This window comes from Hemicordylus capensis, chromosome 4 (assembly GCF_027244095.1).
Source record: "Hemicordylus capensis ecotype Gifberg chromosome 4, rHemCap1.1.pri, whole genome shotgun sequence".
Lineage (NCBI taxonomy): Eukaryota > Metazoa > Chordata > Lepidosauria > Squamata > Cordylidae > Hemicordylus > Hemicordylus capensis.
The window spans coordinates 216,733,418-216,750,932 of NC_069660.1; the positions used below are offsets into that span (position 1 = coordinate 216,733,418).

General features: G+C 41.3%; 1 protein-coding gene across 21 annotated transcripts in view; it reads right to left on the reverse strand.

Moving 5' to 3' along the window:
• Positions 1–17,515, reverse strand: part of KIF13A (kinesin family member 13A) — a 190,844-nt gene that overhangs the window by 120,491 nt on the left and 52,838 nt on the right. For all 21 annotated transcript variants that reach the window (XR_008305754.1, XR_008305753.1, XR_008305752.1 and 18 more), the window contains 4 exons: positions 9,739–9,831; positions 5,503–5,683; positions 4,201–4,288; positions 755–889 (listed from right to left, as the gene is read on the reverse strand). Coding sequence is in view for 15 of the 21 variants with exons in the window: in XM_053243917.1 (XP_053099892.1) it covers positions 755–889; positions 4,201–4,288; positions 5,503–5,683; positions 9,739–9,831 (497 nt within the window). In the remaining 6 variants the exon portion in view is untranslated. The remainder of the gene's footprint in view (positions 1–754; positions 890–4,200; positions 4,289–5,502; positions 5,684–9,738; positions 9,832–17,515) is intronic.

Genomic DNA, 17,515 nt, shown 5'->3' on the forward strand with positions numbered 1-17,515 from the left:
CAGAAGAGCACCATTTTTTAATCCAAAATGGCACTCTAAACGCTCGGAACATTCCAACTTGAAATAGGCCGTTCCATTCCGAGCTTGGAACAGGCCCTTCAAATGAAGGGAATTCTGCTCCAAGCTTGGAACACTCAAAACTGCCCATCTCAAGTGTGGAACGTTCTGCGCATTCCTACACAGTATTAACAGCATCAGCCTATAAAAGGCATTATTACATCATGTGCCACAAATTTAGCTCTTTATCCCCAATTATGGAATATTATTTACACACCTACAGCAATACAACCTTTGAGACTTAGATGATTTCTATACATTTCCTTTCACATTCCTTCTACAGTATAAATCATAGATACAGACACCCCTATTTCAAATATATTTGTTTGAGATAGAGCAACCTTATTATAAATGAGATTGATTTACACGTTATTACTACTATTATTATTTATATAACACTATTCAACAAAAAACTCTCAGTATTTTACACAGAAACAGAAGAATAAGAAAATGGTTCCCTGTCCCCAAAGGGCTCTCAGCCTAAAAAGAAACACAAGGCAGAAACCACCAAGGTCGCCACTGGAGAGATGCTGTGCTGGGGTTGAACAGGGCCAATTGTTCTCTCCATGCTTAAATACAAAGAGAATCACAGCACTTTGAAAGATGCCTCCGTCCGGCTAGCAGGGAACAAATTAACATGTTTAGGATCACAACCCCACCCCCCCAAATTTTTAAGCCTTAGGCTCAATTCACTTACGCCAGACTGCAGGTCATAAAGTGTCTGAGTTATTATAATATTAAATACAGCATGGGAGCGGCTACTTTCCTCATTCATGTTGGTTGCTGCAACTGTCCGAGACTTGTTTCCCTCTGACATCAATGATTCAATATCCTGAAGTGTAACAAGACAGAAGGATGCAACAATTAACTTATTCTCCCCAATTTACTTTCATCACCCAATTAACCTATTACATAGCAAAATGTGAAACATGATATTTGGTGAAACCTAAAAATGAATGTAATTTTTCATGTTCTTTGTGCCCCCTCTTACAAAACTCTGTTCCATGACATACTGATGAAAGTCTACACCTGATAATCTTTTAAAGACTGAGCTAGGCTTTGGAGCTCAGTATTAACCCAGAAAAGGATGCAGAAATTTCACTGAATTTGATAACATTTTAGTCTAGTCTGCAAGAGGCTGGACTTTGGGAGTCTTCAGGATGGGGTAGACTAACTAAATATATAACTTTAAGTCCACTTCCAACACATCCTACTTATCCTTAGCTACACGTTACTATGACCTCAGTGACCATATTCCAAAACATTTTTTCTTTTAATGACTCAACAGGCCAAAACAAATCTATCTGAGCAGATGAATACAATTGACGGTACATATGCCACATGGAACTATGGTTTATTTAATCTAACTGTGCTTAGCATGCATGTGCAAACACATGGCAGTCAATCAACCACAGTTTATTTCAGGAAGTCTAATCAAGTTCTGCACCCAAGGTTTGAAGTTGGTTTGATAACGTTGGTTCGTCATCAGTGTAGTCTCACAGGATGCCTCAACCCATAATCTTGGTTTTGTCTAACTCTGCTTTCACAGGGCTTTCACATAGAGATACTAGCCCAGAGCAGCCAGGAAACAGTCACTTTAGGCCTCAAAGGTATCTTGCTGGTGCTAGCTCTAAACAGTCACTCATCCCCAGTCTGCCTAGCAACATTTTAAGTCATGTCTCCATTTTCTGCCTGGTAACAGTCACTCAGACATATCCCTGTTCCTTTTAAATGCAGAAGCTAAGCCAAACACACCACAAACAAATGAAAATATATGAAAGGCATCCCATAGTGACTTATCCTGAAGCAAAACATCACAGAAGCGGAAAAATATTCAATCAAGGAATTTTAAACATCAAAGAATTATTAATCCTTTAACCAGTAACAACACAGTACTCCAACTCTAATTATTGCATAGTTGCTTCATGACTCCATAAATGTTTTCAACACTGAAAAAATACAACATATGCTCAAACTGCTGAATTGCGTCTCAGACAACAGATGTTAAGCTGATTCGAGGTGTGGGGGGCAATGGTGTGTGTAGCAGCAAGCTTAGAAATACACTTTGGGTGAAATCAGCTATCCAGGGCAGTGGGTAGGAAATTCTCGACTGTGCTTGGTAAGTGACCGTAGAGGGGGGAGGGGATGGCTAGAACAAGAATGTGCTCCTTTTGCTTGTACAATGTGCTTAAAGCTGCAGGAGAGAGCTCTGAGAAAGGGCGGAGACCTCAGGGAGGAGCTTGTGCTGGGCTTCCACACACCCTTTCTAATTGGGACCAATGGCTGGAGAGTAGCTGACAAGGCCAGGCCTTGCAAACAGTATAGAAAAGAAAAGCAGCATGTGATTTAATCTGGGGACTTCATTTGAAGCAAAGAGAACAGGGGAAATGCAAACAAAACAATATAGCAAAACAAACTAAGACTGGGTGATCATCTCTGGTGCCAATCCAGATTTTTTTTTAAATCCTTATCTAAAATAAACCATGGCTCCACATGACATCTGAAGCCACCGATTGCATCAACCCACTTAGTATTAATACTATAATGGTCTCAAAGAGCAATTTCACTGAAAATCACTACCTCCTCCACATGTTCTGCTACTCATGCATATTTAAATTCAATATTAATGTTGAAACTTCATATTTAAAAGATTTCTCTCTCCTTCTGCCCAAATGATTTATGTCTTACATTTTAGGAGACAGAAGACAGCTGAATTAGTTGTATCTTCTTTAACTGACATAATTTTTGTCAGAGATTAAGCTGCAAATATGAGTCCCATGGCAAAGTCTTTTGAGAACTGAGAATTCTATTACATGTGGGTTCTTTTTACTTGTTTACTTGACCATGGTTTGGAGTGCTCTCTGATTAGTCCACTATGATGCATACTCTTCAAAGACAGACTTGGTTGCATGTAGAGTAGGAGACACTTCCACTCCCTCTCTAAAGCCAGTTTCTGTTGACGCAATGGAAAGGATAAAATCCCCTAACTCCAGGAGCCTTTCCTTCCAAGAGAGATTAAGAGGACTATAAGGAACCACTATACAGCTAATTAGGATGGGTGTTAGACCAGTGCCAAGCAAACAAGTAGGAGGAGAGTTCACAGATAAGCAAATTATCCATTCCTCCTACTTGTCACCCTCTAATGGCCCAGGACTCTGGGGCATTCCTAAGCAGCACCCTTTAAACTCTGGGTGGAAATAACTGTGGGATTTTTAAGGCTGAATTGCACATTGAAGTATCTTTGTATCAAAGACTGCTTCAGTAGCTCATGTGTGCACACCACATTTCCGTGACCATTTACATCCCAAACAGGGAGGCTCCTGCTCCTGCCTCCATTGTGAACCGCTTTCTCTTCAGAGTGGAGGCAGGAGAAAGATTGGCTTTAGAGAGGAAATGAGCATTGTCCCCTAGCCACCAGTCAAGTCTTACTTTGAAGAGCCTGTCTCCTAGTGAATGGATTGGAGAGCAGGCCAAAGTCCTGAACCACTGGAGGGTGACAAGTTTATTATATTATATTATATTATATTATATTATATTATATTATATTATATTATATTATATTAATTCCATTTCTATACCGTCCTTCCAAAAATGGCTCAGGGCGGTTTACACAGAGAAACAACAAATAAACAACATAAATAAAATGTATCCCTGTCCCCAAAGGGCTCACAATCTAAAGAGAAACATAAGATAGACACCAGCAACAGTTACTGGAAGTACTGTGCTGGGGGTGAACAGGGCCAGCTAAGTTGGGAGGAAGCTCTGAATATTACACATCAGCCTGGAATATATACAAGAATATGAAGTTACCCTTTATCCTTTAGAAAATATTAGTATGTATTTCTATGTTTATACTTTTCCTAAAAATTATAATGTTTAATGCATATACCCAATAAAGTTATTAGAAAATTACAGAAAATGGCTTACAAATTATTTTCCTTGCACAGGTTTCATACATATGGTTCCCTCCCTCACATCTGAAAGTGTACATAAGTGAGTGTTCATATTCACCCATTCATCTGTGCCAAACTAGTTAAACAAAGTGGAAATCTGACAAATCTCTAGTTAAACAAAGTGAAAATTCTCTTCCACCCCAACCCCAGGGACACCATTACATTCACTAGATTTTTGTCATTTACCTACCTCAAAGCTAGTAACAGCTAGCTGAGACAAACCGTCTACATATGGGCCCAAGACTTTGTGCTCACGAACCTTGAGGGACTGTCGACTCCTTTGAAACAAAAGTAACTGTCTTAGTCTATAATTTATCAGTAACCATTATTCAGCCTTAACCTATCTAAAATATGTATACATCACCCTTTAGGAAAATGTACCAGCGTGCTGTACATGAAAACACCACACAAACAAAATATCAACAGCAATATCATAAAGCCATTATAAAAATTTGGCAGAGCAGAACAAAACAACTCAGTTCACATAATAAAATGCCTGGACAAATAAAAACATCTTTGGCAGGCACTGAAAATATCTTGAAAATAAGTTTTCCTGTAGGAAAAATTTTACTTCACTAGAGAGGAAATTGTTATTTATTTGAAACGTAAAGGTTAAGGACAATTATTGCACTCAAGCAATTGCTGATAATATTATAAACTAGTTTTCAGTATTTTTCCAATAACTTGTTTAACCTATAATCTCCCAATATTTTCACAGTTTATTTCTATAAAACATGGGGGAAAGAGCTGCAAAATGCAATTTATAAACCAAATAAAGAAGTGAACTGCACCCCGCCCACCAAAAAGAAAGAAAGTCAGGTTTCCTCTGCCCCAATCTTTGTACAGTTACCTGTTCAGATCAGGGTGCCACTGAACAATGCAATAGTAGTAGCACAGAAAATGCTCCCATTGCTCTTCAGAAATCATTATCTGGTACACACATACCATGAGGTTAACGTTGTAAACAAGCTGCCTTAATTATCACACTTACAGCAGATAAGCAGCATTTGAACTTTGGTTAAACAGCTCTCTATAGTAAGCACACTCTGGTCCAAACTACATGCAATGCTGGCAGAGTTAGGTTTTTAAAAATAGGTCTGTACAATTCCCATGAAAAGCAGGAGAGAAGGTGCTACCTGACAGGCTAAAAGATTGTGCTAAATCTTTCTGCTGCTCTTACAACCCAAATCCACCACCTCCATGCACCTTTCCCCCAACTGTACTAGAAGTGAACCTGGCTGGGAAAAATGCTTCTAGAAAAAGCAGCTACGGTTAGAAAAAACTATGGGCAGGAAAGGATTCAGCACCCATTCTACCCATGCATCCTTTGACCCTTTACATCACACACAAACACCTATTTTACACAGGGAAGAGGCAGTCATACATTTAAAGATGCAGGTCTACTATCACCACATGGTGTTTGAAGTACATACATAATATGTACTATTTTCTAATCTGCTATATTGACTAACACAGCAACAAAATTACTCACCCCTTAGGATCTAGTAAATCTCTGACTTTCTCATTATAGATTTCCATATAGGATACTTCAACTTTAAAGGTGTGTGAATCATTTTCTTCTGAAGTGATTCTCTGAAATAAAGCACAGCAGAGTCGTGGGATCAGACCCAGCTGCTCCGTGTTGCCCATCATTGAGAAGGACTTTCCTGAGCCTAAGAAGAAATCAAGAAAACATACATACATTTCAAACACTGTATTGAAGTATTTGTAACCTATCCAGTAATTTCTTTTACACAGTCCAGTACCTCAAGCAAAATCCTTTTATCAAAGGATACACCTAATACAACTGGAAAATATCTACCTTAGGTGCATTTATTTTGGAAGTATTATAAATACATGACAACCGAGCAGGAGACAAGTACCAGCAATATCGTGATTGTGACATGGAATTGTTGCTAGGAGTTTTGTATGTTTGTTTGTTTGTTTGTTTGTTTGAAAGCTTCTTCACCATGCTTCTGCTTCAGCAGTGCCTGCGAGTGCTGAGGACATTTCCAGAGACTGGAACCTTCCAATCATCACTTCTATTCTTGATTGTGCTAGAAAATGATCCTATGACAAAGTAGGCTCATTTCCTTTCTGAAGAAGGAAAAATGGCAACCAGTGGGAGCCAGCCTCTAGGAATTTTCTCAGCACTACCAGGCACTGTTGAAGCCATCCGCAGGAGCACAATTTAAAAAAATACTTTTAAAAAAAGGAAACAAGACCCACCACCACCAACCAACAGTAACTGTGTAGAGCAGGAGACTACAATTATTTTTCCAGGTAGTTATTTTTGGAGGCTTAATTACAACACCACTGTTCAGAGATAAATCGTTACAGATACCAAGTAGAATGCAAGCTTCTAAAACTATAACTATTTCTTTTTGACCAGCAGACAACAAGCAATATATGGAGTAAATTGCCTTTCCACTCCTTCAATGAGAAAGCAAGCAACTGTCTACATTATTAAAATGAAGTCCTTTAATTGGAAATAAAATGCTGTGCAATAGTGTATCTACTCCATTTGTGAGGGACATGTACACAACTTAACTTTCCAGAAAAGTATAAACACTGGCAGCTAGTCTTCTGCAGATGACTTATCTTTGTATACTGTCATCAGCAAGTGTACAAGGTCTTGATATGTGCCTCTAGCACAAATATAAATAGCAAGTGCAACCACCTACTACTTCAGATTATCAAAAACATTTGCAAGATGAGGGCATCCGCCAAGAGAGCTCAAAAAAGTTCTCACCGTAGAAAAATGAGCATTCTACCCACCCTAAAGTAAGTAAAGTAGATCATTGCACTCTTCTGAAATGAGTACAGGAGAGGATGCATATGCATGTATAACTTGAAAAAGTAACTAAGAAGTCTCAGATTCCAGTCTTGCAATATTGTAAACTAGCCGATCTTATGCAGAGCATCTGCACCCCTAGTTCTCCCTGTCTCTCTCCCATCTTCATTTCATCTTCAGCCCCAGTCCGTTCCCCCGCTCCAAGTCCACTTTCCCTCACTGCCCGCCCGCCAGCTAGGCCACCGCTTTCCCTGACTGGCCATCAACCAGCCTGACTGCCTCTTTCCCTCCCTGCCGGCTGGCCTGACCACCATCCACCCGTCCCCACCGCTATCCGGCAGCTGCTTGCAAACTCTCATGAGAGCTGCCACGCATGGGATTAGCGACAGATACATTTAAGAGAAATATAGAGAGACTGAAACCTCTTTGAACAGATAAATACAGAGTACATAGCTTAAGAGAATCCTGAATCACCAGTTCTTTTTTTCAGCTTGGAGAACATACTGTATTGTTAATTTATTTATCATTTGTCACATCAAGGTCACATACTCCTGTATATGCAGGATAACTAAGTCTTACTTTGTTCAAATAAATGTACATAGGCCTGAAGACCCTAAATGCTTATAAGGTTATGATCAGAGGAGTAATGTCTATAATCACTCACCTGGTTGCCACTGACAACCTTGCATTTCTGTTGGAGTGAGCAGCGTTGAAGAGAATTAATTCTTCTAACTGTTTTCACGACTCCACACTCTGGACAGCACCAGCTTAAGTAGCTAAACAAACTCCTAGTAGCCAGCTTGTATCAGTTGCCATTTTTCCCCCTCTAGGAGAAAGAAATGTGCCAGGAAATGACTCTGCATCACATTGTAGAATTATTTCCTGGCACATTCTAAAGAGAGAGATAAATGTTCATCCAGCACATGGCAGGCACTGGGGACATTATCAGCATCCCCGTCATCAGCACTTGAGGTGCTGAAGCCAGTGCCCACAGAAGAATGGGAGGGGGGGAGTTTTAACTCCCTTCAACACCTCCAAAGTAGGCAAGCACATATATTTGGGCAGGTAGAATTTGCAGGGGAGGGGGGAGAGTTAATTACAAAGCTGATCAGAAAGTTTCTGCAGTAAAAATTCAAATATTCCATTTACATATTTAGTTATGTAAATTTAGTATAATATGCCCATCTCTTTTAAAAGTTCATAAAACTAGTGCAAGTATTTTCATTGTTGACTCAACTTGAAATCTCAACTGATGACCATTACCAGATCATTTAAGAACTGCTACTTCTAGACCTCTCACTGCAAAACTCATGTACAACTGAGAAGCACCGACCAACCACAACATGATGCCCACTATGTTCATGCAAAAGTAACATTACCCATCATCCTGCAAAAAAGGTAACCTTTTGGTATGAAAAACATAGAAGTGAGCCATAACACTCCAACTTATTTGGCTCTTCATGCTGAACATGTTGCCCACAATCTAGACTCCTGCTTCACTATGCTATAGTAGCCAAACACAGCATTCTGTCTTCTTTATACCACTGGTTGATCAAGCAGAATATGAGTTTTATTTCTGTGACAAGGCAGTAGACCTTGAATGGGTATTATACATATAATCAATCTATCTTCTGGAAATATAAGAGAGCCACATTTCAATATCATTTCTATTAACAATATTATCCTTCTGCTTCACTAACATTCCTGAAAAATAATATAGTTCTGGTCAGATCCAAACCAGGTACACTAAGTACGGAAGTTTTCATAATTAACTCAGTACACAAATGCATGGATGGAGTCATTTGCTTTGATCTGTGCTGGATCCATTTATAACCTACTAAACTGAAATAAATACGATACTACTAAAAGGGCACACTGGTTGAGAATTCCAAAAACTAAATCCACGAGTAAAAATGGGCATTACCTAAACAACTGGTTATGCTTTTATTTTTATTAGTTCTCCTAAGTTACAAATGCAAATATTTATTGACTCGAGTTCCTTCTTAATAATGAATTTTGTGTTGCTTTAAAATACACATATATACACACCTCATTCATCAGAGACAGGCACAAACGCAAAAGATTATTACACAGTGTGGGATGTTTAAAGTTGCTTCAGATTTATTTATTTATTGCATTACTATACTGCTTAGTATAGAAATCTCTAGGCGGTGTACTGATTAAAACAAACAAAACACTTAAAATTCATAAAAACATTAAAATCACAATAGATAAACACATTAAAATTTAAAATTTTAATGCTGTTGGATCACAATAGACTAAGTTGATTGAACATATTTTTAAAAATACAGTTAGTAAACCTAGTAGGGTTTTTTGCCACATAATACTGTATTTAGTATTATGCAGTAGCACATAAGATTGTGAATCCTAGCTGCCTCTGCTATAGCGATAGTAAGAATAATGTGCTTTATATGCTCACTTAGGGTGAAAAACAGTTTCTTCCCTTGCTTTCAACTTCCACTCTTCCTGCTTTGGGACATACCCCTTCCAGATATAAACAAGAAATACTAATCTTCAAGTTAGTTAATCCATCCGAAAACTACAAAATTAGTGGTGCCTGTAGAGATTAATAATTCTGATTTCTCAAAAGTTAGTTGCTTTATTTGTAACACTTTGTTCAATATTGTAACATGCCTATAATATACCTGTGATGAAAGGGTATACCAGAACAAAGGAACTGATCACAAGTTGAGATGGCCACTGTGCTATTGAAGCAATAGGAAATACTAATTTGAAAGATTATTAGGCAGTGAGAATTCTGTGGGAGATGAGCAAGCGAATGACAGACATAGGTGTCTGGCACCTCCTTCTCTTTGTCTGAAGCCTAGAACATAGCAGCAAGCTCCTGGGGCAATGACTCACAATACAAAGAAAAACATTCCCATTTGTAACCTCAAAGAACAATATTCTCACCTGTTTGTCCATAGGCAAAAATGCAAGCATTATATCCCTGAAAGGCCTTTTCAAGAATTCCTTCGCCAAGGCACTTGAATACTACTTCTTGACCTACAAAATGTAATGCATGTCACTTAACACTGAGAGACAAAAACCTTGAACTTTAAATAATAAATAACAAATAAATAATAAATGTTTTATAACCATTCTGAACCTAAGTAAACCTCCATTTTTTGGTGGGGTTCTTTAAAATAAAACAAAACAAACAATAATAAATAACTTAGTTTTCGCTGCTTAAAGCTGGCATCTACCTCTATGCCTAATATATGGGTGGAACATTTTTAACTTCAAGAATCACAGAGACAGTAAAATATTGGTCTCAGTAAGCCCAACCAATGTTGACAATGCAGTATGGAAACCTTTGAGCTGAAGCAAGCTTTTCTAAACAGAACAACATCTAGGCTTTCCCCCCTTCAAACTAACTAACAGGAGGAGGGGAGATTTTGAGGGGCTGGTTTCTCTTTAAGGGATAAGTCCTAGTCTCTCTGTGGGCGTTATTTGCCAGGGTTAGCAAACTCCAGTGTTTTTGTTTGTCCCTGGCTAGAGGAGGTGAAGTCAACTAGGGCTGTGGGAGGCCCCACATTCCTTTGACCCACATCCTGTGTCTCAATTTGAAGCCTACTCTCTACATAAGAGGTGAAGGCCCGAGAACATAGTGAACAGGGTTAGCAAAAAGGACGCTGGAGTTTTGTGGGAGTTTAAAGGGAAGTGTGTGCGGGAGCCCAGAACAAGCCCCTGTGATCACATGGAGCCTGGTGGAGAAGAGAAGGTAAGTACAAATCCCTTCCTCATATAATTAGTGATTTCTCCCTCATATTCTTGAGAAAGGCTGTTTGGTCCGTTAAATAGCTAGCCATTACAGCTGAGACCTATTATTCTAATAAATTATCTCTAAATATTGTAAACAGCCAACAAAACCAGTATGAAGATAGAGTCAGCAGGGAAGGGGGCACTTCCCAGTGTATTGCACAGAGTGCCACATCTATGATTATTTGCTCCATGGTCAGAGGTCATGGGTGTGTGCTCGGTACAAGGAGTTCCTGGCTCTCAGGAAACAAGTTCATTCCCTTGAGACCAAGGTGGAGGATCTGGAGAAGCACAGAGAGACAGAGAGGCATGCAGACAAAACCTTCATGGATGTGGTAGAGGCATCCCACTCCAGGGCTGATAGCTCCTCTGCTGTCAGGGAGAATGAAGGTCTCGGGGAAGCAGGACATCAGTCTGAGGAAGAGGGAATGCTCCTTTAGAAGGGACCCCTTCCATGGAAGATGAACCCATATCCTCTTGCACAGGGGATACTTCGCCTCCTTGTAGTGGGTGATTCAATCATTAGAGGTATAGAGATATGGGTTTGTGACCCGCATGGCGACCACATGGTGACTTGCCTACCTGGTGCGAAGGTTGCAGACATCACACAGCATCTAGACAGGCAGTGCTGGGGAGGAGACAGCTGTTGTGTTGCATGTCAACATCAATGATGTGGGGAAATGTAGTCAGGAGGCAGGCAGAGCTGAGGGGTTTCAATGCGTGGATGAGACGTTGGTGCTGAGAGGAGGGGTTTAGATTTGTTAGGCACTGGGATACATTTTGGGGCAAGCAAGGCCGGTACAAAAGGGACGGGCTGCACCTGAACCAAGATGGAACCAGAATTTTGGAGCTTAAAATCAAAAAGGTTGCAGAGCAGCTTTTAAAATGACGCCTGGGGAATAGCTGACAGGAGCTGGGCAGTATCCGGTTCAGCAAATGCCATCCCTTAAAGTGTGAGGGTGCAAAGGATTCAGATAAAACAGAAGGGGACAGTACAGAACCACATAACGAGCAGACAGAAGGCTGTGCCAACTAGTCAAATAGTCCAAAGAAAGATAGCATACACAGGTAAGAGATTCAGTGTATAGGTGCTTATATGCCAATGCCAGAAGCCTCCAAGCCAAGATGGGTGAGCTAGAGTGATTGGTTGCTAACACAGAAATAGATATAGTGGGCATAACAGAAACATGGTGGAACAGTGAGAACCAGTGGGACACTGTTATCCCTGGATATAAACTCTATAGAAAGGTCAGGGAGGGGTGCCTTGGAGGTGGAGTAGCAATGTATGTTAAAGAAGGCATAGAATCTAACAAGCTAGAAAACCTAGGTGGACTGGAGTCCTCCACAGAAGCCCTGTGAGTGACAACACAAGGCTTGAAAGCAAATGTGCTACTGGGGATGTTCTATCACCCTCCAGTTCAAAATGCTGACAGTGACTGGGAGTTGCAGAAAGAAATCAGGGAGGCGTCAAGGAGAGGCAAGGCAGTAATAATGGATGACTTCAATTAGCCATATATAGACTGGGTAAATTCACAGTCAGGTTATGACAAAGAGGTCAAGTTTCTAGACACGCTGAATGACTGTGCCTTAGAACAGTGGGTCTTGGAACCAACCAGAGAGAAGGCGACCTTGGACTTAATCCTGAGTGGCACCCAGGACCTGCTGCGGGATATCAGTGTCATCGACCCTTTAGGGAACAGTAACCACAGTGCCATCAAATTCAGCATACATGTGGGGAGAGAATTACCAAAGAAGTCTAACACAGACATTTGGAATTTCAGAAGAGGAAACTTTTCCAAAATGAGGAGTATGGTGAAAAGAAAGCTGAAAGGGAAAATCAGGAGAGTCACTTCACTCCAGAATGCATGGAGTTTACTCAAAACCACAATACTAGAAGCACAGTTAGATTGTATACCCAGAAGAAGGAAAGGTACCACTAAATCCAGGAGGATGCCAGCATGGATAACAGGTAACATCAAGGACTCCATAAAAGGGAAGAAGACTTCCTTCCGAAATTGGAAGGCCTGTCCTGATGAAGAGAACAGAAAGGAATACAAACTCTGGCAAAAGAAATACAAGGAGACAATAAGGGAGATGAAAAGGGAGTTTGAGGAACATTTATTATTATTATTATTATTATTATTATTATTATTATTATTATAAGGGGCATAACTACCATTAGGCAAGGGGAGGCGGCTGCCTGGGGGCCCCCACGCCTCGAGGGGCCCCCCAGAGGCAAGTCACATGTGAAGTGAGTGTGTGTGTATCAGTGAGGGGCCCATTTTAAAATTTTGTCTTTGGGCCCACTCCAGCCTCGTTACGCCCCTGATTATTTTATTATTATTATTATTATTATTATTATTATTATTATTATTAATTCAATTTCTATACCGCCCTTCCAAAAATGGCTCAAGGCGGTTTACACAAATAAATAACAAACAAACAAGATGGAACCCCGTCCCCAAAGGGCTCACATTCTAAGAAGAAACATCAGATAGACAGCAGCAACAGTCACTGGAAGTACTGTGCTGGGGGTGGATAGGGCCAGTTACATTCCCCCTGCTAAATAAAGAGAATCACCAGGGTAAAAGGTGCCTCTTTGCCCAGTTAGTAGGGTGGAGTACTTACTCTATTTAGATTTAACTAAAAGCATCAAGGGGAATAACAAAAACGTCTTTAAATACATCAGATGCAGGAAACCTGCCAGGGAGGCGGTTGGACCATTAGACAATGAGGGAGTGAAAGGGACTATTAAGGAGGATATGGAGGTTGCAGAGAAGCTAAATGAGTTCTTTGCATCCATCTTCATGGCAGAGGATACTGAGCATATACCTGTTCATGAAACAGGCTTTTCGGGGATGGAGGCTAAAGAACTAAGTCAGATAGAAGTGACAAGAGATGATGATCTAAACTGTCTGAAAAAACTGAAAACGAGCAAATCATCAGGGCCGGGTGGCATCCATCTAAGAGTCCTCAAAGAACTCAAATGTGAAATTGCCGACCTCCTTGCTAAAATATATAACTTATCTCTACAATCAGGCTCTGTACTGGAGAACAGGAAAGTAGTCAATGTAACACCAATTTTCAAAAAGGGATCCAGGGGCGATCCCGGAAATGATAGGCCGGTTAGCTTAATGTCCATTCCAGGCAAATTGATGGAAAGCATCCCAAGGTTAAAATTGTAAAGCACATAGAAGAACAGACCCCGCTGGGAGAGAATCAGCATGGCTTCTGCAAAGGGAAATCTTGCCTCACAAACCTTTTGGAGTTCTTTGAGAGTGTCAACAAGTGTGTGGATCAAGGTGATCCAGTTGACATAATATACCTGGACTTCCAAAAAGCTTTCAACAAAGTTCCTCATCAAAGACTCCTGAGGAAACTTAGCGGTCATGTGATAAAGGGGCAAGTACATGTGTGGATTGCTAACTGGTTGAAGGATAGGAAACAGAGGGTAGGTATAAATGGAGAGTTTTCACAATGGAGGGAAGTAAGAAGTGGGGTCCTCCAGGAATCTGTACTGGGACTGGTGCTTTTAAATTTATTCATAAATGGTCTAGATGTAGGAGTAAGCATCAAGGTGGTCAAATTTGCAGATGATAGCAAACTCTTTCAGGTAGCAAAATCCAAAACAGATTGTTAGGAGTTCCCAAAGGATCTCTCCAAACTAGGGGTGTGGGTAACAAAATGGCAAGTGCGGTTCAATGTTGGCAAGTGTCAAGTGATGCACATTGGGACGAAAAACCCCAACTTCAAGTATACACTGATGGGATCTGAACTGTCAGTGACTGACCAGGAGAGGGATCTTGGGGTCGTGGTGGACAGCTTGTTTGTCGACCCAATGTGCGGCAGCTGTGAAAAAGGTCAATTCCATGCTAGGGATCATGAGGAAGAGGATTGAAAATGAAACTGCTAATACTATCATGCCCTTATACAAAACTATGGTGCAGCCATACCTGGAGTACTGCGTACAATTCTGGAAACCACATCTAAAACCAAGATGATCAGGAGCCTAGAGCACCTTTCTTATGAGGCAAGACTACAACACTTGGGGCTTTTTAGTTTAGAAAAAGACGACTGTGGGGAGACATGATAGTGGTCTATAAAATCATGCATGGTGTGGAGAAAGTGGATAGAGATAAATTCTTCTTCCCCTCACATAACACTAGAACCATGGGTCATCCCATGAAAGTGATTGCCAGGAAATCTAGGACCAACAAACAGAAGTACTTTTTCACACAACGCATAATCAACTTGTGGAATTCTCTGCCAACAGAGATTGTGGTGACAGCCAACAACCTGGATGGCTTTAAGAGGTGCTTGGATAACTTCATGGAAGAGAGGTCTATCAACGGCTACAGGCCACCTCCAGCCTCAAAGGCAGGATACTTCTGAGTACCAGTTGCAGGGGAGTAACAGCAGGAGAGAGGGCATGCCCTCGACTCCTGCCTGTAGGCTTCCAGCAGCATCTGGTGGGCCACTGTGTGAAACAGGATGCTGGACTAGATGGGCCTTGGGCCTGATCCAGCAGGGCTGTTCTTATGAGCTAGAGAATTCTTCTTCAGGCTGGATGGTAATGTTTTTATGCATTTGGTAACAGAAAAAGATGTTGTACCATTTTAAGAACATCTGTTCTCATGATGAGTTCTATGTAAATCAAAAGCTCACATACTAGGTTATGAGCATTATGGTGAGCATGGAACCAATCTGGGCGGTTTGGTTTGGTTCTGTACTAAAAGCAGGTGGAACCGGTTCAGCCCAGTTCTTTCTGCTTGCGAAGGGGAATCTGGTAAGGATTCCCTTTTACAAGAAGAAGGGGGAGGAATCCTATGGGAATGAAAGGGAAGGGTTGGGTCACCTTATCTACCACAGCATGGCTCCTCAGCAGCAGCGGCAGCTCCCCTAGGCCCACTGGTGCCCCCCCCGTGCAGGCTGTCAGGGGTCATTAGAGTGACCTCTGTGCATGTGCATGTGCAGGGGCACCATGTTCTTCTATGCCTTCTTTCTTATTTTACTCCTTCCCATAAGAAGCTGAAGTGTAAATAATATGTTGATTTTGGTACATTGCAGTTGGTGTCATTCTTAGTACAACCTACAGGTTTCTAAAGTGTTTAAATCACTCAGGTATTTTTTACCCCCCAAACCAGATTGATGCAATACATTTGTAGTATCCTTGAGGTACTACTTACCCTCAAACCAATTGTAGAGATATGTGATGTTTTATGTCTTCTAAGATGTTTTATTAGATTATATTTACATTTTCAGTTTGAATAGAAATCTTGTAAATTGAGTATTTGATATGTGTGGGTCCTGGGTTTCTGCATTTTACTTGGCCAGATTTTTACTGTGCTGTCTTTGTGACATACTCTGGGGTCACATGATACAGACATCTTGTTGAAGCTAAGTAGGTCCATAGCTAGGTTATTGCTTGGATGGGTGATTGCCTAAGAATGCCATGTAAACTGCCTTGAACTCCACAAGGTGGAAGGGAGGAAGGGAGGAGGTAAAATATAGTCCTAAGGGAAAGCTAAAGGAGAAAGTGTCATCAACATAAAATGCACTTAGGAAGATAGTCAATGACAATTTAGATGCAATTCAACATACTGTACTGTATTTTATAGAGGTGTGCACGGAACTGCGGAGCTGCAGTCCGGCACTGGGGTGGGAGGTTCTAACAAAGTATGGGGGGGGCTTTACTTACCCCCCAAAGAACGTCACCGTATTCTTTTGATTAAGCGGGCGGCATACCTCCCTGCCGCCCGCTTCATTCCCCCTCTGGCGCGGCTCTTCTCCTTTAAATTCTCCATCGGGCGGCAGGGTATCTTCCAGTCCCTGCCGCCCGGCTCTTCAATGTCCCCGATCGGCTGGCGGCCGCCCCCTGTGCAGCCTCAAGACCCCTGCCGCCCCTTCCCTTCCCATTTCAAGGGGTCGGCAGGAGAACTCCCCTGCCGACCGCGTCCCCTTCCCCGGCTGCACTGCAAATGGCTTCTAGGAAGCCTTTTGCGCAGGCGCACAAAAGGGTCTTGAGGCTGCACAGGGGGCGGCCGCCAGCCGATCTGGGACATTGAAGAGCCGGGCGGCAGGGACTGGAAGATACCCTGCCGCCCGATGGAGAATTTAAAGGAGACAGACAGAGCCGCGCCAGAGGGGGAATGAAGCGGGCGGCAGGGAGGTATGCCGCCCGCTTACTCAAAAGAATTCGGTGACGTTCTTTGGGGGGGTAAGTAAAGCCCCCCCCGTACTTTGTTAGAACCTCCCACCCGAACCAAAACCACGCGTGTCCGGACCGGTCTGGAGGCCTTTAGAATGGCCTCCGAACCGGTCCGTGCACATGCCTAGTATTTTACACTAAATATATGCTTAAAATAATTCACTATAATGCAATTTAATTTGCACAGTATAGAATACATTATTTCTACTGCAGTCAATGGAGGGATGCTGAGTGAGGAATGATAATGGACTGCAGTGATTCAGGCTTAGTAATTTTTTCATTTGTTAGCAACTTGGAACAAACACTTGCTCATTACAATTAGATATTTTTGCTATTCAATAAAATGTGCCAAGTAATAAGTTTTTAAACAGATCATTTGATGCCTTCAGTAGATATTTCTGCTAGACTACACAGTTCTCTCTTCCCAGTTTCTAATGCTAAGGAAATGTAGATAAGAACATGATCTGTATGGCTTCAGTGTTGCTTCACCCTGCAGTTTCTTTCTTGCTCAAAGTCATAATTAATTCAATGAAAAAAGGTAAATAAATGCAACTAAAATTTAAATTTCTACAACCAAAGAACTGTTATGGGGGCCAAATGAATGTACAGACATGCAGCAAGCAATTTCCCATGATTTCATCGACAGCTAATAAAACACTCACTTTACAGAGAAACATGGGCTTTTTTTGCCAAGTGTATGACCAAACAACAATAGAGTTA